Source organism: Onthophagus taurus, chromosome 5 (assembly GCF_036711975.1).
Source record: "Onthophagus taurus isolate NC chromosome 5, IU_Otau_3.0, whole genome shotgun sequence".
Classification (NCBI taxonomy): domain Eukaryota; kingdom Metazoa; phylum Arthropoda; class Insecta; order Coleoptera; family Scarabaeidae; genus Onthophagus; species Onthophagus taurus.
In genome coordinates, this window is record NC_091970.1 from 501402 (window position 1) to 525002 (window position 23601).

General features: G+C 26.6%; 2 protein-coding genes across 3 annotated transcripts; one reads left to right on the forward strand and one right to left on the reverse strand.

Moving 5' to 3' along the window:
* Positions 1-1063: 1063 nt before the first annotated feature.
* On the reverse strand, positions 1064-20676 carry LOC111423532 (trehalase-like). Its single transcript, XM_071196139.1, has 12 exons — positions 20432-20676; positions 20155-20372; positions 19534-19766; positions 19093-19266; positions 18596-18769; positions 18042-18271; positions 17610-17783; positions 17057-17286; positions 16749-16959; positions 8501-8771; positions 8234-8448; positions 1064-2299 (listed from the first exon to the last, which is right to left on the reverse strand). The coding sequence occupies exons 10-12, from the start codon at positions 8680-8682 to the stop codon at positions 1140-1142; spliced, it is 1557 nt and encodes a 518-aa protein (XP_071052240.1). The 5' UTR covers positions 8683-8771; positions 16749-16959; positions 17057-17286; positions 17610-17783; positions 18042-18271; positions 18596-18769; positions 19093-19266; positions 19534-19766; positions 20155-20372; positions 20432-20676; the 3' UTR covers positions 1064-1139.
* On the forward strand, positions 10662-16743 carry LOC111422649 (trehalase-like). Of its 2 annotated transcripts, none has more exons than XM_071196138.1 (2): positions 10662-11031; positions 14822-16743. In XM_071196138.1, exons 1-2 carry the CDS (start codon positions 11003-11005, stop codon positions 16671-16673), a joined length of 1881 nt encoding a protein of 626 aa, XP_071052239.1. In that variant the 5' UTR covers positions 10662-11002; the 3' UTR covers positions 16674-16743. The 2 variants fall into 2 exon arrangements, with proteins under 2 accessions (XP_071052239.1, XP_022911637.2); XM_023055869.2 differs by lacking the exon at positions 10662-11031 and adding an exon at positions 14691-14768.
* Positions 20677-23601: the final 2925 nt, after the last annotated feature.

Consider the following 23601-nt stretch of genomic DNA (forward strand, 5'->3'; position numbering starts at 1 on the left):
ATCAAAATTAATTATCTCAATAATTATTGTTTTTATCAAAAAATGTTTTAAACAAAATTTGTTTCAATTTCGATTTTGAATCAATTATCTTAACAAAAAATTTTTACATCTCTATTAATTAACCATCTAAGTATAATTATGTATAAAAACGGAAAAATTATTATTTTGAGGTTATCTCCTTAATTATTGATTAAATCAAAAAAAATTGTTGACAAAGTTTGTTTGGAATTGTTTCAGGAACAATTTTTGTTAATACAATTTTTTTCTAACTTGAAATTTTAATTTCCCACTGAATAGTATGGTACAAAAATTAATATTTTTGAGGTTACATCCTTATTGTTGATTTAATCAAAAAATTTTGTTAACAAAATTTGTTTAGAATTACTTCAGGAACAGTGTTTGTTAATAAAATTTTTTGCTAATTTGAAATTTTAATTTCCCTCTGAATAGTATGCTATCAAAATTAATTATCTCGATAATTATTGATTTTATCAAAAAATGTTTTAAATAAAATTTGTTCCAATTTCGATTTTGAATCAATTATCTTCATAAAAAATTTTTACATCTCTATTAATTAAGCGTCTAAGTGTAATTATGTATAAAAATTCAAAAATTATTATTTTGAGGTTATCTCTTTAATTATTGATTAAATCAAAAAAAATTGTTGACAAAGTTTGTTTGGAATTGTTTCAGGAACAATTTTTGTTAACATAATTTTTTTCTAACTTGAAATTTTAATTTCCCACTGAATAGGATGCTACAAAAATTAATATTTTTGAGGTTATATCCTTATTGTTGATTTAATCAAAAAATTTTGTTAACAAAATTTGTTTAGAATTACTTCAGAAACAGTGTTTGTTAATAAAAATTTTTGTTAACTTGACATTTTAATTTCCCTCTGAATAGTATGCTATCAAAATTAATTATCTCAATAATTATTGTTTTTATCAAAAAATGTTTTAAACAAAATTTGTTTCAATTTCGATTTTGAACCAATTATCTTAATAAAAAATTTTTACATCTGTATTAATTAACCATCCTTAAGAATTTATCAATATATATATATATTTACAAATCCTTATTTATTTTATTGTTAGTTAAATAGTAGTTAAAAATAGTAGTTAATCAAATAATTTATGTCATTTAACAACATAAGCGACAAAATTAAAAATAAAACACAAAGCGTTCAATCTTCTTCCAAAACTCTCGTTAGAAATAAATCGCTCTGAAATTGTGTAATAACTATCTAAAACACTTAAAAAAGCCCCGATTGTAACGGTATGATCTTCACTCCACTCCGTATAACTGGTATGTTGCCCAAATTCTTTTACGTTGTAAGTATCGAAGATGCTATTCGTTTCAGCCCAACACGACATAACAACGTCCATCCACTTCACAAGAATCACGTTAGATTTCTTAATAGCCCCCAAATGCAAAGAACTTTTTAATCCTTCAATAACCATAACAAGTAAATGAGTGTGGCTATTCGGAAAATCATAAAGTTGGAACGATTCTTGTAAAGAATCCGGGATACACCCTTTATATTTCCCGATTAAATCATATTTATCTATGTATAACGACGCGTAATATCCATATTCGTATCTTAACCTCGTAGGAAAAGCTCCAGCCCATAACGGGGTAAAATTACTTAAATAGAATTGAGATCTACCCCGATTTAACTCAACATCGTAATCGAACCAAATCCCTTCGGTTTCGTTCCATAAAATTTTTCGAATTGCAAGATGTAATTTTTTCGCTTTTTTACGCCAAACGATGCTTTTCGAATTATTTCCCAACATATTAAAAAGTTTTGAAATGCAAACGAAATTTTTATAAAGATAGGAATTTAAATCCACCGGGATAACTCGACTCACATTAACATCTAAAACATCGCCATCGTTTAACCATCGACTAGAAATATCCCATCCGCTTTCCGAAGCCGAATTAATTTCCTTAAAAAATTTCTTTCTATCTTTTCCATCCAACTCCTCGGCCAATTCCATATCGCTTTTGTAACTTTCCGGTCTCGGAGTGAAACAATTCACGGAATATCGAAACATGGTGTGTAATTTTTTATCTTTCTCGATCACGATTGATCTATTTTTGATCCAAAATGTTAATTCGAACTCTAAATACTCAATGTTTTCTTGTAACCAGTCGTAATCGGACGTTTTTAAAATGAAGTTGTAAGCCATTAATGTCAAAAATGGGGGGTTAGATCTTTGGGTGTAATAAATCCTATTGGATTTTGGTACAAAACCGAATTCGACAACCATTGAGATCAAACCGTTAAGGATTTCTAAAAATTTTGGAATAATTATCTTAAAAATCGATGATTTTTTTTTTAATCGGTAGGAAATGACTCAAAAGATGTGTTAATGATAAAAAAAAGTGCGGAAAAGTGTAGTACTTACCGAAAAATCACTTTAAAGTTGCGATTTGACGTTTCTTTTTTGGATTTAACGTCAAATTGTTTAATTTATACCCACGCACTAAATAAAAAGTTATTTTCACTAAACTTGTTGAGATTACAACATATTTACGGATGGAAATCTTATTTTTTAGGCTATCAATGCATAACGACAATTACCTGTCGTTAGATAGAATTGTTTCTACCAAATGTGTGTTAATAGACTTTATGTTAATAGATTGTGTATCAATTGATCTGTCAAACGACTGACATATCTTCATATTGTAAATATAAATGATAAATATATTTGACGTTTGACATTTGACGTTTATCGTTTTGTTGTGTCACAGCCAGTTCGCGATAATAGTTTCACATCACCTGTAAGTATTATAAATGTTACTTCTAATTGATAGTTTTTTATGTCTATCTCGGTTCGATCACCTTGCGCAAGCTATCTCTCTCGTTGGCTCAATCCATGTTATATATAATCAAAGTACCTTACTTAAGTTAAAATAGTTAATTAATTAAAAATTAATATTAAACAAGACGTGTACATGGTTACAAAATAATAATAAAAAAATAACCCGTGTGACGATGACAACAAAATTAATTTCAATAAATACGGCTTCCAGGAATTTTTAAATTAGCATCTTTTTTGGCACTTTTAGGTTATACGAAAATGTAAGTTTTGCTTTAACATCCTTTTTCTCAATATTTTTCCAATCCAACCCAACAATTATTATACATCATTTTAAAGAGAAAGCTTTGAGCTTCAATTTAGAATAAGTCTCATTCCTTAATTTCAATAAATACGGCTTCCAGGAATTTTTAAATTAGCATCTTTTTTGACATTTTTAGGTTATACGAAAATGTAAGATTTGTTTCAACATTTTTTTTCTCAATATTTTTCCAATCCAACCCAACAATTATTATACATCATTTTAAAGAGAAAGCTTTGAGCTTTAATTTAAAATAAGTCTCATTCCTTAATTTTAATAAATACGGCTTCCAGGAATTTTTAAATTAGCATCTTTTTTGACATTTTTAGGTTATACGAAAATGTAAGTTTTGTTTCAACATTTTTTTTCTCGACATTTTTCCAATCCAACCCAACAATTATTATACATTATTTTAAAGAGAAAGCTTTGAGCTTAAATTTAAAATAAGTCTCATTCCTTAATTTCAATAAATACGGCTTCCAGGAATTTTTAAATTAGCATCTTTTTTGACATTTTTAGCTTATACGAAAATGTAAGTTTTGTTTCAACATTTTTTTTCTCAATATTTTTCCAATCCAACCCAACAATTATTATACATCATTTTAAAGAGAAAGCTTTGAGCTTTAATTTAGAATAAGTCTCATTCCTTAATTTCAATAAATACGGCTTCCAGGAATTTTTAAATTAGCATCTTTTTTGACATTTTTAGGTTATACGAAAATGTAAGTTTTGTTTCAACATTTTTTTTCTCAACATTTTTCCAATCCAACCCAACAACTATTATACATCATTTTAAAGAGAAAGCTTTGAGCTTTAATTTAAAATAAGTTTCATTCCTTAATTTCAATAAATACGGTTTCCAGGAATTTTTAAATTAGCATCATTTTTGGCACTTTTAGGTTATACGAAAATGTAAGTTTTGCTTTAACATCTTTTTTCTCAATATTTTTCCAATCCAACCCAACAATTATTATACATCATTTTAAAGAGAAAGCTTTGAGCTTTAATTTAGAATAAGTCTCATTCCTTAATTTCAATAAATACGACTTCCAGGAATTTTTAAATTAGCATCTTTTTTGACATTTTTAGGTTATACGAAAATGTAAGTTTTGTTTCAACATTTTTTTTCTCAATATTTTTCCAATCCAACCCATCAATTATCATACATTATTTTAAAGAGAAAGCTTTGAGCTTTAATTTAGAATAAGTCTCAATCCTTAATTTCATTAAATACGGATTCCAAGAATTTTTAAATTAGCATCTTTTTTGACATTTTTAGGTTATACGAAAATGTAAGTTTTGCTTTAACATTTTTTTTCTCAATATTTTTCCAATCCAACACAACAATTATTATACATCATTTTAAAGAGAAAGCTTTGAGCTTTAATTTAGAATAAGTCTCATTCCTTAATTTCAATAAATACTGCTTCCAGGAATTTTTAAATTAGCATCTTTTTTAACATTTTTAGGTTATACGAAAATGTAAGTTTTGCTTTAACATCTTTTTTCTCAATATTTTTCCAATCCAACCCAACAATTATTATACATCATTTTAAAGAGAAAGCTTTGAGCTTTAATTTAAAATAAGTCTCATTCCTTAATTTCAATAAATACGGCTTCCAGGAATTTTTAAATTAGCATCTTTTTTGACACTTTTAGTTTATACGAAAGTGTAAGTTTAATTTCAACATTTTATTTCTTAATATTTTTCCAATTCAACCCAACAATTATTATACATCATTTTAAAGAGAAAGCTTTGAGCTTTAATTCAGAACAAGTCTCATTCCTTAATTTCAATAAATACAGCTTCCAGGAATTTTTAGATTAGCATCTTTTTTGGCACTTTTAGGTTATACGAAAATGTAAGTTTTGCTTTAACATCCTTTTTCTCAATATTTTTCCAATCCAACCCAACAATTATTATACATCATTTTAAAGAGAAAGCTTTGAGCTTTAATTTAGAATAAGTCTCATTCCTTAATTTCAATAAATACGGCTTCCAGGAATTTTTAAATTAGCATCTTTTTTGACATTTTTAGGTTATACGAAAATGTAAGTTTTGTTTCAACATTTTTTTTCTCAACATTTTTCCAATCCAACCCAACAACTATTATACATCATTTTAAAGAGAAAGCTTTGAGCTTTAATTTAAAATAAGTTTCATTCCTTAATTTCAATAAATACGGTTTCCAGGAATTTTTAAATTAGCATCATTTTTGGCACTTTTAGGTTATACGAAAATGTAAGTTTTGCTTTAACATCTTTTTTCTCAATATTTTTCCAATCCAACCCAACAATTATTATACATCATTTTAAAGAGAAAGCTTTGAGCTTTAATTTAGAATAAGTCTCATTCCTTAATTTCAATAAATACGACTTCCAGGAATTTTTAAATTAGCATCTTTTTTGACATTTTTAGGTTATACGAAAATGTAAGTTTTGTTTCAACATTTTTTTTCTCAATATTTTTCCAATCCAACCCATCAATTATCATACATTATTTTAAAGAGAAAGCTTTGAGCTTTAATTTAGAATAAGTCTCAATCCTTAATTTCATTAAATACGGATTCCAAGAATTTTTAAATTAGCATCTTTTTTGACATTTTTAGGTTATACGAAAATGTAAGTTTTGCTTTAACATTTTTTTTCTCAATATTTTTCCAATCCAACACAACAATTATTATACATCATTTTAAAGAGAAAGCTTTGAGCTTTAATTTAGAATAAGTCTCATTCCTTAATTTCAATAAATACTGCTTCCAGGAATTTTTAAATTAGCATCTTTTTTAACATTTTTAGGTTATACGAAAATGTAAGTTTTGCTTTAACATCTTTTTTCTCAATATTTTTCCAATCCAACCCAACAATTATTATACATCATTTTAAAGAGAAAGCTTTGAGCTTTAATTTAAAATAAGTCTCATTCCTTAATTTCAATAAATACGGCTTCCAGGAATTTTTAAATTAGCATCTTTTTTGACACTTTTAGTTTATACGAAAGTGTAAGTTTAATTTCAACATTTTATTTCTTAATATTTTTCCAATTCAACCCAACAATTATTATACATCATTTTAAAGAGAAAGCTTTGAGCTTTAATTCAGAACAAGTCTCATTCCTTAATTTCAATAAATACAGCTTCCAGGAATTTTTAGATTAGCATCTTTTTTGGCACTTTTAGGTTATACGAAAATGTAAGTTTTGCTTTAACATCCTTTTTCTCAATATTTTTCCAATCCAACCCAACAATTATTATACATCATTTTAAAGAGAAAGCTTTGAGCTTCAATTTAGAATAAGTCTCATTCCTTAATTTTAATAAATACGGCTTCCAGGAATTTTTAAATTAGCATCTTTTTTGACATTTTTAGGTTATACGAAAATGTAAGTTTTGTTTCAACATTTTTTTTCTCAATATTTTTCCAATCCAACCCAACAATTATTATACATCATTTTAAAGAGAAAGCTTTGAGCTTTAATTTAGGATAAGTCTCATTCCTTAATTTTAATAAATACGGCTTCCAGGAATTTTTAAATTAGCATCTTTTTTGGCACTTTTAGGTTATACGAAAATGTAAGTTTTATTTCAACATTTTTTTTCCCAATATTTTTCCAATCCAACCCAACAATTATTATACATCATTTTAAAGAGAAAGCTTTGAGCTTTAATTTAGAATAAGTCTCATTCCTTAATTTCATTAAATACGGCTTCCAGGAATTTTTAAATTAGCATCTTTTTTGGCACTTTTAGGTTATACGAAAATGTAAGTTTTGCTTTAACATCCTTTTTCTCAATATTTTTCCAATCCAACCCAACAATTATTATACATCATTTTAAAGAGAAAGCTTTGAGCTTCAATTTAGAATAAGTCTCATTCCTTAATTTCAATAAATACGGCTTCCAGGAATTTTTAAATTAGCATCTTTTTTGACATTTTTAGGTTATACGAAAATGTAAGTTTTGCTTTAACATCTTTTTTCCCAATATTTTTCCAATCCAACCCAACAATTATTATACATCATTTTAAAGAGAAAGCTTTGAGCTTTAATTTAGAATAAGTCTCAATCCTTAATTTCAATAAATACGGCTTCCAGGAATTTTTAAATTAGCATCTTTTTTGACATTTTTAGGTTATACGAAAATGTAAGTTTTGTTTCAACATTTTTTTTCTCAATATTTTTCCAATCCAACCCAACAATTATTATACATCATTTTAAACAGAAAGCTTTGAACTTTAATTTAGAATAAGTCTCATTCCTTAATTTCAATAAATACGGCTTCCAGGAATTTTTAAATTAGCATCTTTTTTGACACTTTTAGGTTATACGAAAATGTAAGTTTTGTTTCAACATTTTTTTTCTCAATATTTTTCCAATCCAACCCAACAATTATTATACATCATTTTAAAGAGAAAGCTTTGAGCTTTAATTTAGAATTAGTCTCATTCCTTAATTTCAATAAATACAGCTTCCAGGAATTTTTAAATTAGCATCTTTTTTGACATTTTTAGGTTATACGAAAATGTAAGTTTTGTTTCAACATCTTTTTTCTCAATATTTTTCTAATCCAACCCAACAATTATTATACATCATTTTAAAGAGAAAGCTTTAAGCTTCAATTTAAAATAAGTCTCATTATTTAATTTCAATAAAGACGGCTTCCAGGAATTTTTGAATTAGCATCTTTTTTGACACTTAGATTATGCGAAAATATTCAAATAAGTAAATATTCAAATTTACTGCATCCACGAAAATGTCCTAGCGCAAGTTCAAAAGGAAGAGGAAGTTGTGAAAATTGTTCTGCCAAAGCTATGCAATGTTTATTTATGTTGTAATGATAGAAAGAACTGTTTTTCTGAATGTCATAATGTGTTTTAGCTAAAGCAAGTTCTACTTATTTTCTAACATAATAAAAAATGTATTATTTTTATATTAGCAATAAAAGTTTTTGTATACTGCAACATCACTAAAATATATTTTAATGCTTGACAGTACTCTCAAGTACCATTTTTTTATCATTAATACATCTTTTGAGTCATTTCCTACCGATTAAAAAAAAAATCATCGATTTTTAAGAGGGACAGCTAAATTAATTAATTTTATTACCTTTCGTTGATTCGTACATTTCATAAAAAAGCAGACCGTTTACGACCCAATAAGTTTCCCAATACGACGCTTCTTTAGAGTCTTTGTGATCTTGGATAAACCCGGTTGTAGAGAGAAGAGAGTAACGCTTTTTATGTTTTCTCATTAATTCAGTTCCTTTTAACCCCATTTTTAATAATAATTCTTTTAAATAATTAACGAAAGTTATCAAATTTCTGCAATCAAATTCATTTTAAACCTTTATTATTCTTATTAATTGTTATTAACCTGTCATTATTAATTTTCGCTTCGATTAACTTTTTATCTGGTAAATTCCACATCTCGTAATCAACCCCTTCTTTTTCATCGCCGAAATTTTTATGGAAAAAAGATGCAAAATTTTCTTCTTGATTGATATTTTTTGTTAAATTTCGAAATGATAAAAGTAATTTATCAGGATCCACCAACATTTTTTTATCAAGAAACTCATCGGTAATGTTTTCTTGGAGTAATTCGTATAAACGTCCTTTACAATAAATTTCATTTTCACACGAGTTTCCTAACGAATACAGATTCATTAATATTATAATTAATTTGAACGTCATAAAGATGAAGTTTGATTCAAAACACTAGATTCAAATCTCCAATTTACATAACCCCCAATTTTTTCGATTAAAATCTTTCTTAAAAATCCTCATTTTCCCTAAAATCAAACTTAATCAATTCAACTTCCATAAATAATAAGTTAAATTAATAAAATTAAAACATTTTTTCAAATACTTTTGATTTTTCTTTAATTTCCCACTGAATAGTATGCTTCAAAAATTAATATTTTTGAGGTTATATCCTTATTGTTGATTTAATCAAAAAATTTTGTTAACAAAATTTGTTTAGAATTACTTCAGGAACAGTGTTTGTTAATACAATTTTTTCCTAATTTGAAATTTTAATTTCCCTCTGAATAGTATGCTATCAAAATTAATTATCTCAACAATTATTGTTTTTATTAAAAAATATTTTAAATAAAATTTGTTTCAATTTCGATTTTGAATCAATTATCTTAATAAAAAATTTTTACATCTCTATTAATTAAGCATTTAAGTATAATTATGTATAAAAACGGAAAAATTATTATTTTGAGGTTATCTCCTTAATCATTGATTAAATCAAAAAAAAATGTTGACAAAGTTTGTTTAAAACTGTTTCGGGAACAATTTTTGTTAACATAATTTTTTTCTAACTTGAAATTTTAATTTCCCACTGAATAGTATGCTACAAAAATTAATATTTTTGAGGTTATATCCTTATTGTTGATTTAATCAAAAAATGTTGTTAACAAAATTTGTTTAGAATTACTTCAGGAACAGTATTTGTTAATAAAAATTTTTTCTAACTTGACATTTTAATTTCCCTCTGAATAGTATGCTATCAAAATTAATTATCTCAACAATTATTGTTTTTATTAAAAAATAGTTTAAATAAAATTTGTTTCAATTTCGATTTTGAATCAATTATTTTAATAAAAAATTTCTACATCTCTATTAATTAAGCATCTAAGTATAATTATGTATAAAAACGGAAAAATTATTATTTTGAGGTTATCTCCTTAATCATTGATTAAATCAAAAAAAAATGTTGACAAAGTTTGTTTAAAACTGTTTCAGGAACAATTTTTGTTAACATAATTTTTTTCTAACTTGAAATTTTAATTTCCCACTGAATAGGATGTTACAAAAATTAATATTTTTGAGGTTATATCCTTATTGTTGATTTAATCAAAAAATTTTGTTAACAAAATTTGTTTAGAATTACTTCAGGAACAGTGTTTGTTAATAAAATTTTTTGCTAACTTGAAATTTTAATTTCCCTCTGAATAGTATGCTATCAAAATTAATTATCTCAACAATTATTGTTTTTATTAAAAAATAGTTTGAATAAAATTTGTTTCAATTTCGATTTTGAATCAATTATCTTAATAAAAAATTTTTACATCTCTATTAATTAACCATCTAAGTATAATTATGTATAAAAACGGAAAAATTATTATTTTGAGGCTATTTCATTAATTATTGATTAAATCAAAAAAAATTGTTGACAAAGTTTGTTTAAAATTGTTTCAGGAACAATTTTTGTTAACATAATTTTTTTCTAACTTGAAATTTTAATTTCCCACTGAATAGGATGCTACAAAAATTAATATTTTTGAGGTTATATCCTTATTGTTGATTTAATCAAAATTTGTTGAGGGACAATATTTGTTGTGATAATATGTCAAAATCTAAAACTGACAAAATTTTTTTGAACAATATAATGATTTTGAACCAACCTGTACAATAATTACCGATATTATAAAGTCGAAATCTAACTTCACTATGTAAGAAATCGAGGGCAGAAATGATTGAGTTCGAATGATTGTAGCGATTTAATACAAAAAAGTAAATAATAAAATTCGAATTAATTCATTTTAAAATATTTATTCCAATTTTTTATATCCACAAAGTTAAAACTTCGCTTTCAGAATACCAATTGTCCGTAACAGGTGCTTTCCACGAGGACCGACTTTTACACAGAATATTTCCTACGTCTGTTGATTTTAGGAATTTAACCGGAACGTATTTATCCAACCACTTCTCCTCTGTATTTCTCCCTTAAAAAGTACCTTTACTTCAAAGTACCTCTATATTTACCAAATCATCCATAATGTATCGCGGCGAATCACTATTATTTATTGAGCATTAATTTTTGAAATTGATACGTCACGAATGTCATTTTAATTTTTTTAAAGACAAGATGCTAAAGGCGTTTTCAGGATTTTTGAGGTAAAAAATAATTAAAAAAAATAAAATTATGTTAACAAAATTTTTTGATTAAATCAACAATAAGGATATAACCTCAAAAATATTAATTTTTATAGCATACTGTTCAGTGGGAAATTAAAATTACAAGTTAGAAAAAAATTATGTTAACAAAAATTGTTCCTGAAACAATTTTAAACAAACTTTGTCAACAATTTTTTTTGATTTAATCAATAATTAATGAAATAGCCTCAAAATAATAATTTTTCCGTTTTTATACATAATTATACTTAGATGGTTAATTAATAGAGATGTAAAAATTTTTTATTAAGATAATTGATTCAAAATCGAAATTGAAACAAATTTTATTTAAACTATTTTTTAATAAAAACAATAATTGTTGAGATAATTAATTTTGATAGCATACTATTCAGAGGGAAATTAAAATTTCAAGTTAGCAAAAAATTTTATTAACAAACAGTGTTCCTGAAGTAATTCTAAACAAATTTTGTTAACAAAATTTTTTGATTAAATCAACAATAAGGATATAACCTCAAAAATATTAATTTTTGTACCATACTGTTCAGTGGGAAATTAAAATTTTAAGTTAGAAAAAAATTGTGTTAACGAAAATTGTTCCTGAAACAATTCTAAACAAATTTTGTCAACAATTTTTTTTGATTTAATCGATAATTAAGGAGATAGCCTCAAAATAATAATTTTTCCGTTTTTATACATAATTATACTTAGATGCATAATTAATAGAGATGTAAAAATTTTTTATTAAGATAATTGATTCAAAATCGAAATTAAAACAAATTTTGTTTAAAACATTTTTTGATAAAAACAATAATTATCGAGATAATTAATTTTGATAGCATACTATTCAGAGGGAATTTAAAATTTAAAGTTAGCAAAAAATTGTAATTACAAACACTGTTCCTGAAGTAATTCTAAACAAATTTTGTTAACAACATTTTTTGATTAAATCAACAATAAGGATATAACCTCAAAAATATTAATTTTTGTACCATACTATTCAGTGGGAAATTAAAATTTCAAGTTAGAAAAAAATTATGTTAACAAAAATTGTTCCTGAAACAATTCCAAACAAACTTTGTCAAAATTTTTTTTTGATTTAATCAATAATTAATGAGATAGCCTCAAAATAATAATTTTTCCGTTTTTATACATAATTATACTTAGATGCTTAATTAATAGAAATGTAAAATTTTTTTATTAAGATAATTGATTCAAAATCGAAATTAAAACAAATTTTGTTTAAAACATTTTTTGATAAAAACAATAATTATCGAGATAATTAATTTTGATAGCATACTATTCAGAGGGAAATTAAAATTTAAAGTTAGCAAAAATTTTTATTAACAAACACTGTTCCTGAAGTAATTCTAAACAAATTTTGTTAACAAAATTTTTTGATTAAATCAACAATAAGGATATAACCTCAAAAATATTAATTTTTGTACCATACTGTTCAGTGGGAAATTAAAATTTTAAGTTAGAAAAAAATTGTGTTAACGAAAATTGTTCCTGAAACAATTCTAAACAAATTTTGTCAACAATTTTTTTTGATTTAATCGATAATTAAGGAGATAGCCTCAAAATAATAATTTTTCCGTTTTTATACATAATTATACTTAGATGCATAATTAATAGAGATGTAAAAATTTTTTATTAAGATAATTGATTCAAAATCGAAATTGAAACAAATTTTGTTTAAAACATTTTTGATAAAAACAATAATTATTGAGATAATTAATTTTGATAGCATACTATTCAGAGGGAAATTAAAATTTAAAGTTAGCAAAAAATTTTATTAACAAACACTATTCCTGAAGTAATTCTAAACAAATTTTGTTAACAAAATTTTTTGATTAAATCAACAATAAGGAAATAACCTCAAAAATATTAATTTTTGTAGCATACTATTCAGTGGGAAATTAAAATTTCAAGTTAGAAAAAAATTATGTTAACAAAAATTATTCCTGAAACAATTTTAAACAAACTTTGTCAACATTTTTTTTTGATTTAATCAATGATTAAGGAGATAGCCCCAAAATAATAATTTTTCCGTTTTTATACATAATTATACTTAGATGGTTAATTAATAGAGATGTAAAAATTTTTTATTAAGATAATTGATTCAAAATCGAAATTGAAACAAATTTTATTTAAAACATTTTTTGATAAAAACAATAATTATTGAGATAATTAATTTTGATAGCATACTATTCAGAGGGAATTTAAAATTTCAAGTTAGCAAAAAATTTTATTAACAAACACTGTTCCTGAAGTAATTCTAAACAAATTTTGTTAACAAAATTTTTTGATTAAATCAACAATAAGGATATAACCTCAAAAATATTAATTTTTATAGCATACTATTCAGTGGGAAATTAAAGTTTCAAGTTAGAAAAAAATTATGTTAACAAAAATTGTTCTTGAAACAATTCTAAACAAATTTTGTCAACAATTTTTTTTGATTTAATCAATAATTAATGAGATAGCCTCAAAATAATAATTTTTCCGTTTTTATACATAATTATACTTAGATGCTTAATTAATAGAGATGTAAAAATTTTTTATTAAGATAATTGATTCAAAATCGAAATTGAAACAAATTTTATTTAAAACATTTTTTGATAAAAACAATAATTATTGAGATAATTAATTTTGATAGCATACTATTCAGAGGGAAATTAAAATTTAAAGTTAGCAAAAAATTTTATTAACAAACACTGTTCCTGAAGTAATTCTAAACAAATTTTGTTAACAACATTTTTTGATTAAATCAACAATAAGGATATAACCTCAAAAATATTAATTTTTATAGCATACTATTCAGTGGGAAATTAAAATTACAAGTTGGAAAAGAATTGTGTTAACAAAAATTGTTCCTGAAACAGTTCTAAACAAATTTTGTCAACAATTTTTTTTGATTTAATCAATAATTAATGAGATAGCCTCAAAATAATAATTTTTCCGTTTTTATACATAATTATACTTAGATGCTTAATTAATAGAGATGTAAAAATTTTTTATTAAGATAATTGATTCAAAATCGAAATTGAAACAAATTTTGTTTAAAACATTTTTTGATAAAAACAATAATTATTGAGATAATTAATTTTGATAGCATACTATTCAGAGGGAAATTAAAATTTAAAGTTAGCAAAAAATTTTATTAACAAACACTGTTCCTGGAGTAATTCTAAACAACTTTTGTTAACAAAATTTTTTGATTAAATCAACAATAAGGATATAACCTCAAAAATATTAATTTTTGTAGCATACTATTCAGTGGGAAATTAAAATTTCAAGTTAGAAAAAAATTATGTTAACAAAAATTGTTCCTGAAACAATTTTAAACAAATTTTGTCAACATTTTTTTTTGATTTAATCAATAATTAATGAGATAGCCTCAAAATAATAATTTTTCCGTTTTTATACATAATTATACTTAGATGGTTAATTAATAGAGATGTAAAAATTTTTTATTAAGATAATTGATTCAAAATCGAAATTGAAACAAATTTCATATAAAACATTTTTTGATAAAAACAATAATTATCGAGATAATTAATTTTGATAGCATACTATTCAGAGGGAATTTAAAATTTCAAGTTAGCAAAAAATATTGAGCATTAATTTTTGAAATTGATACGTTACGAACGTCACAACGAATGTCACTTTAATTTTTTTAAAGACAAGATGCTAAAGGCGTTTTCAGGATTTTTGAGGTAAAAAAATAATTTTAAATCATTATTAAGCTATAATTTTTGAATGAAATTAGGAATTTTACTAAGATTCAATGTCGATTTCTGCATGACAACCCCAAAAGCACCACGTGGAAATCCGCGGCGTGCGGGAGCCCCATTTATTGTTACGGAAAACTTTTAACGACCATCCAAAATTCGCGAATCTTCCATGACTCAAAAACGTTCGTCGATATGAAGATGAGAAGGACCGTTTTCGAAACGGTCGGTGCTTTTAATCTTTTAATGACGCAATACGACGATTCCCCATCGAGGGAGGTCCTAGAAAGTTACGTGCGAGATTATTTCGAGCAAGAGAGCGAATTGGAAGATTGGTTCCCGTTGGATTTTATGCCTGAGCCGAAATTTTTGGATACGATCCGAGACCCCGAAATGAACAACTTCGCAAAACATCTCGTTTGGCTATGGCCGAAACTCGGGCGAAAATTAAAACAGGAGGTGCATTTAAGTCCCGAGCAATACTCTTTGATCCCTCTTAGCAATGGGATCATCATTCCGGGGGGAAGATCTCGCGAAATTTATTATTGGGACACATATTGGATTATAAACGGTCTGTTGATATCGGAGATGTACGAAACTGCGAGGGGATTAATCGATAATTTAATTTACACCGTAAAGATTTATGGTTTCGTTCCGCATGGTGGAAGGATTTATTACGCCCAAAGATCTCAACCGCCTTTATTAACTTGTATGGCAGCGAATTATATCAGATACACCAACGACGTTGACTGGTTGAGAAGTAACATTTTATTTTTAAAGCGCGAATTAAAACATTGGAGAAGCAAACGAATGATTCCGATTGAAGTAAATCTGCACACTTATAACATGGCTCATTACGCCATTGAAGGACATGGTCCTCGTCCTGAATCGTTTCACGACGACGTCGAAATCACGTCTCATTTAGAAACTGAAAAAGAGAAAGAAGAGGTGTACATTAACATTAAATCTGCCGTTCAAAGCGGGTGGACGTTTTCTTCAAGATGGATTTATGACGAAGAAGGAGATTCCAAAGCGAGTTTATCTCACACTCAAACCACTTTGATTATCCCAGTCGATTTAAACGCGTTTATTCACAAAGCCTTTAGTGATATGTCATATTTATTTGGGAAATTGGGAAATGTCGAGCGACAAGTTTATTGGCAAGAAAAAGCTGATGACATAGCCTTCGCCATCGATAAAGTCCTTTTTGACCAAAAAGATTTAACTTGGTATGATTACAACATCAAGTTAAGGGCTCATAGGAAAAAGTTTTATGCAAGCAATTTCACTCCGTTGTGGACTGGAGCTTATAAAAAGGAGGACACTGCCAAAGTCGCCAAAGGAACTGTTGATTATATCACAAAAATGGGTTTGTTGGATTACAAAGGGGGGATGCCCACCTCTTTGGAGTATAGCGGGCAAGAATGGGATTTTCCAAACGCGTGGCCCCCGCTTCAAGCCATCTTAGTGCAAGGATTAGAAAGAACCGGCCAACCTGAAGCTCAAATCATGGCTAAACAAATGGCGACGCGATGGGTTCACGCTAATCTTCAAGGTTATAACGAATCGGGGGTGATGTACGAAAAATATAATTGTGTGGAAGCTGGGAAATACGGCACGGGGGAATACATCCCGCAAGTTGGATTCGGGTGGTCCAATAGCGTCGTTTTGGAGTTTATTTTGCAATATTACGGGAAACCAATGAATTTAGAACCGGCTCAACCCGCAGTGGAAGAAACTAGCCCATCGGGAGATTCCACAAGCTTGGAGGGACCCCCAGGTCCGCAAATTTTACCGAATACTCAAGAAATACCGAAGCTACCAAAGGAACCATCATCAGATCCACCTAAATTAGAACCATCTCAATCAGATCCAACAAAATCAAATTAAATTTAATCTTTTTTAATAATAATTAGTGTAAAAATGCTTTTGTAATGAATTAATTAAAAATTTTGGGAAACTCACCGAGAAAACATAACCTTGAATTTTGACAGATTCTTTATTCAAACCGTTTAGTTTGCTTCCAAAAGTATCAATTAATATAGTTCAGCTCCTAAAGCACATTTTTCATCCATCCTTTGATGTTTTAACGTTATTTTGAAGAAATCCTTGATTTAAAATTGAATTTTTCTAACTTTGCTCATTGATGAAATTTGGCGTGTACTCCAATGTATGTCTGAAAACAAGAAAAGACAACGTTGAATACGAAGTTTTATTACGATTAAAAAATAATGCTTTTGTAATGAATTAATTAAAAATTTTGGGAAACTCACCGAGAGAACATAACCTTGAAATTTTGACAGATTCTTTTTGTTGGTAAAAATCTTATCTAAAACCGTTTAGTTTGCTTCCAAAAGTATCAATTAATATAGTTCAGCTCCTAAAGCACATTTATCATCCATCCTTTGATGTTTTAACGTTATTTTGAAGAAATCGTTGATTTAAAATTGAATTTTTCTAACTTTACTCATTAATGAAATTTGGCGTGTACTCCAATGTACGTCTGAAAACAAGAAAAGACAACGTTGAATACGAAGTTTTATTACGATTAATAAAGGAATAAGGGAGAAATCAACGGAAAAAGAATTTAATTTTGAAGGTTAGTTCCGAAAAAATCCGAGAGATGACGCTAGTTTCGATGCGAGAATTACAAAATCAAATTAAATTTAATAATAATTAGTGTAAAAATAATGTTTTTGTAATGAATTAATTAAAAATTTTGGGAAATACTAAATTTAATCAATACTGTGATAATGATAAAATTAATCACCGAAAGAACATAACCTTGAAATTTTGACAGAGATTTTTTGTTGGTGAAAATCTTACCTAAAACCGTTTAGTTTGCTTCCAAAAGTATCAATTAATATAGTTCAGCTCCTAAAGCACATTTTTCATCCATCCTTTGATGTTTTAACGTTATTTTGAAGAAATCGTTGATTTAAAATTGAATTTTTCTAAGTTTACTCATTGATGAAATTTGGCGTGTACTCCAATGTACGTCTGAAAACAAGAAAAGACAACGTTGAATACGAAGTTTTATTACGATTAATAAAGGAATAAGAGAGAAATCAACGGAAAAAGAATTTAATTTTGTAGTTCCGAAAAAATCCGAGAGATGACGCTAGCTTCGATGCGAGAATTACAAAATCAAATTAAATTTAATAATAATTAGTGTAAAAATAATATGCTTTTGTAATAAATTAATTAAAAATTTTGGGAAATACTAAATTTAATCAATACTGTGATAAAATTAACCACCGAGAGAACATAACCTTGAAATTTTGACAGAGATTTTTTGTTGGTGGAAATCTTACCTAAAACCGTTTAGTTTGCTTCCAAAAGTATCAATTAATATAATTCAGCTCCTAAAGCACATTTTTCATCCATCCTTTGATGTTTTAACGTTATTTTGAAGAAATCGTTGATTTAAAATTGAATTTTTCTAACTTTACTCATTGATGAAATTTGGCGTGTACTCCAATGTAGGTCTGAAAACAAGAAAAGACAACGTTGAATACGAAGTTTTATTACGATTAATAAAGAAATAAGGGAGAAATCAACGGAAAAAGAATTTAATTTTGTAGTTCTGAAAAAATCCGAGAGATGACGCTAGTTTCGATGCGAGAATTACAAAATCAAATTAAATTTAATAATAATTAGTGTAAAAATAATGTTTTTGTAATGAATTAATTAAACATTTTGGGAAATACTAAATTTAATCAATACTGTGATAAAATTAACCATCGTTTAGTTCACCGAGAGAACATAACCTTGAAATTTTGACAAAGATTTTTTGTTGGTGGAAATCTTACCTAAAACCGTTTCGTTTGCTTCCAAAAGTATCAATTAATATAATTCAGCTCCTAAAGCACATTTTTCATCCATCCTTTGATGTTTTAACGTTATTTTGAAGAAATCGTTGATTTAAAATTGAATTTTTCTAACTTTACTCATTGATGAAATTTGGCGTGTACTCCAATGTATATCTGAAAACAAGAAAAGACAACGTTGAATACGAAGTTTTATTACGATTAATAAAGGAATAAGGGAGAAATCAACGGAAAAAGAAGTTAATTTTGAAGGTTAGTTCCGAAAAAATCCGAGAGATGACGCTAGTTTCGATGCGAGAATTACAAAATCAAATTAAATTTAATAATAATTAGTGTAAAAATAATGTTTTTGTAATGAATTAATTAAAAATTTTGGGAAATACTAAATTTAATCAATACTGTGATAATGATAAAATTAATCACCCAGAGAACATAACCTTGAAATTTTGACACAGATTTTTTATTGGTGGAAATCTTACCTAAAACCGTTTAGTTTGCTTCCAAAAGTATCAATTAATATAGTTCAGCTCCTAAAGCACATTTTTCGTCCATCCTTTGATGTTTTAACGTTATTTTGAAGAAATCGTTGATTTAATATTGAATTTTTCTAACTTTGCTCATTGATGAAATTTGGCGTGTACTCCAATGTATGTCTGAAAACAAGAAAAGACAACGATGAATACGAAGTTTTATTACGATTAATAAAGGAATAAGGGAGAAATCAACGGAAAAAGAATTTAATTTTGTAGTTCCGAAAAAATCCGAGAGATGACGCTAGTTTCGATGCGAAAATTACAAAATCAAATTAAATTTAATCTTTTTTAATAATAATTAGTGTAAAAATAATGTTTTTGTAATGAATTAATTAAAAATTTTGGGGAAATACTAAATTTAATCAATACTGTGATAAAATTAACCACCGAGAGAACATAACCTTGAAATTTTGACAGAGATTTTTTGTTGGTGGAAATCTTATCTAAAACCGTTTAGTTTGCTTCCAAAAGTATCAATTATTATAGTTCAGCTCCTAAAGCACATTTTTCATCCATCCTTTGATGTTATAACGTTATTTTGAAGAAGAAATCGTTAATTTAAAATTGAATTTTTCTAACTTTGCTCATTGATGAAATTTGGCGTGTACTCCAATGTATCTCTGAAAACAAGAAAAGACAACGTTGAATACGAAGTTTTAATACGATTAATAAAGAAATAAGGGAGAAATCAACGGAAAAAGAATTTAATTTTGAAGGTTAGTTCCGAAAAAATCCGAGAGATGACGCTAGTTTCGATGCGAGAATTTTGAATTTTGAAAAAGGCGCGAACCTAAGAACCAATCAGAAACGAGGAAGAAACAGTTGGAGTGCCGGGGTATATAAGGAGATCGCGAACAGGGAGTGAGAGAGTCGTCGTCTGAGCAGCGTCGAATCTACGTCGTCAGACAGAAAAAATTTAAACTAATATTAAAAGATAACCTTTAAAATTAAAATAATTTTATAAAGCCAATTTAACCAACGATATATAAAAAAAAAGAATCAACCTACAACATATTCCGAAAACTCCTGAAACTTCTTCGAGATCATCCGAAGAACAGCAGTCCAATTTTCCATCAGAAGAATCCTGTAGACAATCCCGTATAATCCGGAAACTACGAGGAATCCTGTAACCAATCCAGAAAACTAGTTCGTGCTCCGAAACCAAGAAACAATCCATTATCCTGATCCTTTCTTTTTCGCAGTGAGTTTGATGATAATTTATTTTTCTTATTTAACATAACACATAAGATAACAAGAGTTTCCTTATAATTTTATCAATACTTACTTGTGGGTAAAGATTTTTCAATTTGTCTTGTACAAAATTTCTTTTATTTAACACTATTTTTTCCAACGAGTTTGATTTCGATTTAAGGCGTCAGCCATTTGTTATTTCTAAGAACGGATATAACGAGTTTTTATCCCGCTCTCTCTCCCTCTCTCGAAGGAATAAACGTGTTCTCTCTCAGATCGATGTTTCACTCGATTATCGCAGTTTTCTATTTTATTTAAAAGTTACCTCTCGTCAATAGGCATTGTTGATGTTAGAAAAACAATCTTATTTTCGTTATTCATAAAACGTGTTAATTTTTTTTGTTTAGAATTTTTGTCGAATCTTACTATTTTTCTTTTTGAACCTGAACTTGCCCACTAAATAATATATTGTATTGCAGGAAGCTTCACGATTGACGTCTTTAGGTTTACAACTGACACATTTTGAACATATTAATGTTGGAAATGTTATAATCGAGAATTTTCAGATTATAACCTCTTAAGTTAGGAATTTTTGGGAACACATTACAATATTTTTTAATAACAAAATTTTTTTCTTTCTATCTTACTTTTTGAGTTACAACCTATGTTAATGTTGAAAACGTCAAAATCATCATGTGGTTTAAAAATCGACGATTCTTTTTAAATCAATATGAAATGACCCAAAAAACACGTTAAAAATAAAAAGAAGATTAACTTCTATTATATGATAACTAACTTCAGGTTTAAAATGTCAACCTCAATTTTGACATATTTGTAATCTTCATTAAAAAATCTTTAAAATGAGTACAAACACGACATATTTATCTTCAATATTAATGATGTTATGGTCAACTTCCGGTTAAAAATGTCAACGTCAATTTTGACATATTTGTAATCGTGAAAAATCCTTTAAAATGAGTCCAAACATGATACGTTTAATTCCAATATTACTCGAGATACAAGAAACTTCCGGTGTGAAATGTCAATGTCATTTTGACATATTCTTAATTTTTATAAAATGTCTTAATATTTGTCACAAAAACAAAAATATAATAAAAAAGAATAAAAAATTAAGGTTGGTATTAATATTTAAAAATTAAATTGCTATCGTCATTGTTGCTAACTTCGGGTTTAATGTTATTTTTTAAACTTTTTTGTTTTTTGAGATAAGTACGTCATCTTTGGACTCATTTTAAAGGTTTTTTGATGAAGATGACAAATATGTCAAAATTGACGTTGACGTTTCAAACCGGAAGTGATTGTATTTCCATTAATATTAAAGTTAAATATGTCGAGTTTGGACTCATTTTAAAGGATTTTTTATGAAGTTGACAAATATGAAAAGTAGAATAGGAAAAGTGACTAACGCTAGATTAACTTCAGTTGTAAAACTTCTATTACATGATAACTAACTTCAGGTTTAAAATGTCAACCTCAATTTTGACATATTTGTAATCTCCATTAAAAAACCTTTAAAATGAGTACAAACACGACATATTTATCTTCAATATTAATGAAGTTATGGTCGACTTCCGGTTAAAAATGTCAACGTCAATTTTGACATATTTGTAATCGTCGTGAAAAATCCTTTAAAATGAGTCCAAACATGATACGTTTAATGCCAATATTAATCGAGATATAAGCAACTTCCGGTTTGAAATGTCAATGTCATTTTGACATATTCTTAATTTTTATAAAATGTCTTAATATTTGTTACAAAAACAAAAATATAATAAAAAAAAATAAAAAATTAAGGTTGGTATTAATATTTAAAAATTAAATTACTATCTTCATTGTTGCTAACTTCGGGTTTAATGTTATTTTTCAAACTTTTTTGTTTTTTGAGATAAGTACGTCATCTTTGGACTCATTTTAAAGGTTTTTTAATGAAGATGACAAATATGTCAAAATTGACGTTGACGTTTCAAACCGGAAGTGATTGTATTTCCATTAATATTAAAGTTAAATATGTCGAGTTTGGACTCATTTTAAAGGATCTTTTATGAAGTTGACAAATATGAAAAGTGACTAACACTAGATTAACTTCAGTTGTAAAACTTCTATTACATGATAACTAACTTCAGGTTTAAAATGTCAACCTCAATTTTGACATATTTGTAATCTCCATTAAAAAACCTTTAAAACGAGTACAAACACGACATATTTATCTTCAATATTAATGAAGTTATGGTCAACTTCCGGTTAAAAATGTCAACGTCAATTTTGACATATTTGTAATCGTCGTGAAAAATCCTTTAAAATGAGTCCAAACATGACACGTTTAATTCCAATATTACTCGAGATATAAGAAACGTCCGGTGTGAAATGTCAATGTCATTTTGACATATTCTTAATTTTTATAAAATGTCTTAATATTTGTTACAAAAACAAAAATATAATTAAAAAAAATAAAAAATTAAGGTTGGTATTAATATTTAAAAATTAAATTGCTATCTTCATTGTTGCTAACTTCGGGTTTAACGTTATTTTTCAAACTTTTTTGTTTTTTGAGATAAGTACGTCATCTTTGGACTCATTTTAAAGGTTTTTTAATGAAGATGACAAATATGTCAAAATTGACGTTGACGTTTCAAACCGGAAGTGATTGTATTTCTATTAATATTAAAGTTAAATATGTCGAGTTTGGACTCATTTTAAAGGATTTTTTTATGAAGTTGACAAATATGAAAAGTGACTAACACTAGATTAACTTCAGTTGTAAAACTTCTATTACATGATAACTAACTTCAGGTTTAAAATGTCAACCTCAATTTTGACATATTTGTAATCTCCATTAAAAAACCTTTAAAACGAGTACAAACACGACATATTTATCTTCAATATTAATGAAGTTATGGTCAACTTCCGGTTAAAAATGTCAACGTCAATTTTGACATATTTGTAATCGTCGTGAAAAATCCTTTAAAATGAGTCCAAACATGACACGTTTAATTCCAATATTACTCGAGATATAAGAAACGTCCGGTGTGAAATGTCAATGTCATTTTGACATATTCTTAATTTTTATAAAATGTCTTAATATTTGTTACAAAAACAAAAATATAATTAAAAAAAATAAAAAATTAAGGTTGGTATTAATATTTAAAAATTAAATTGCTATCTTCATTGTTGCTAACTTCGGGTTTAACGTTATTTTTCAAACTTTTTTGTTTTTTGAGATAAGTACGTCATCTTTGGACTCAT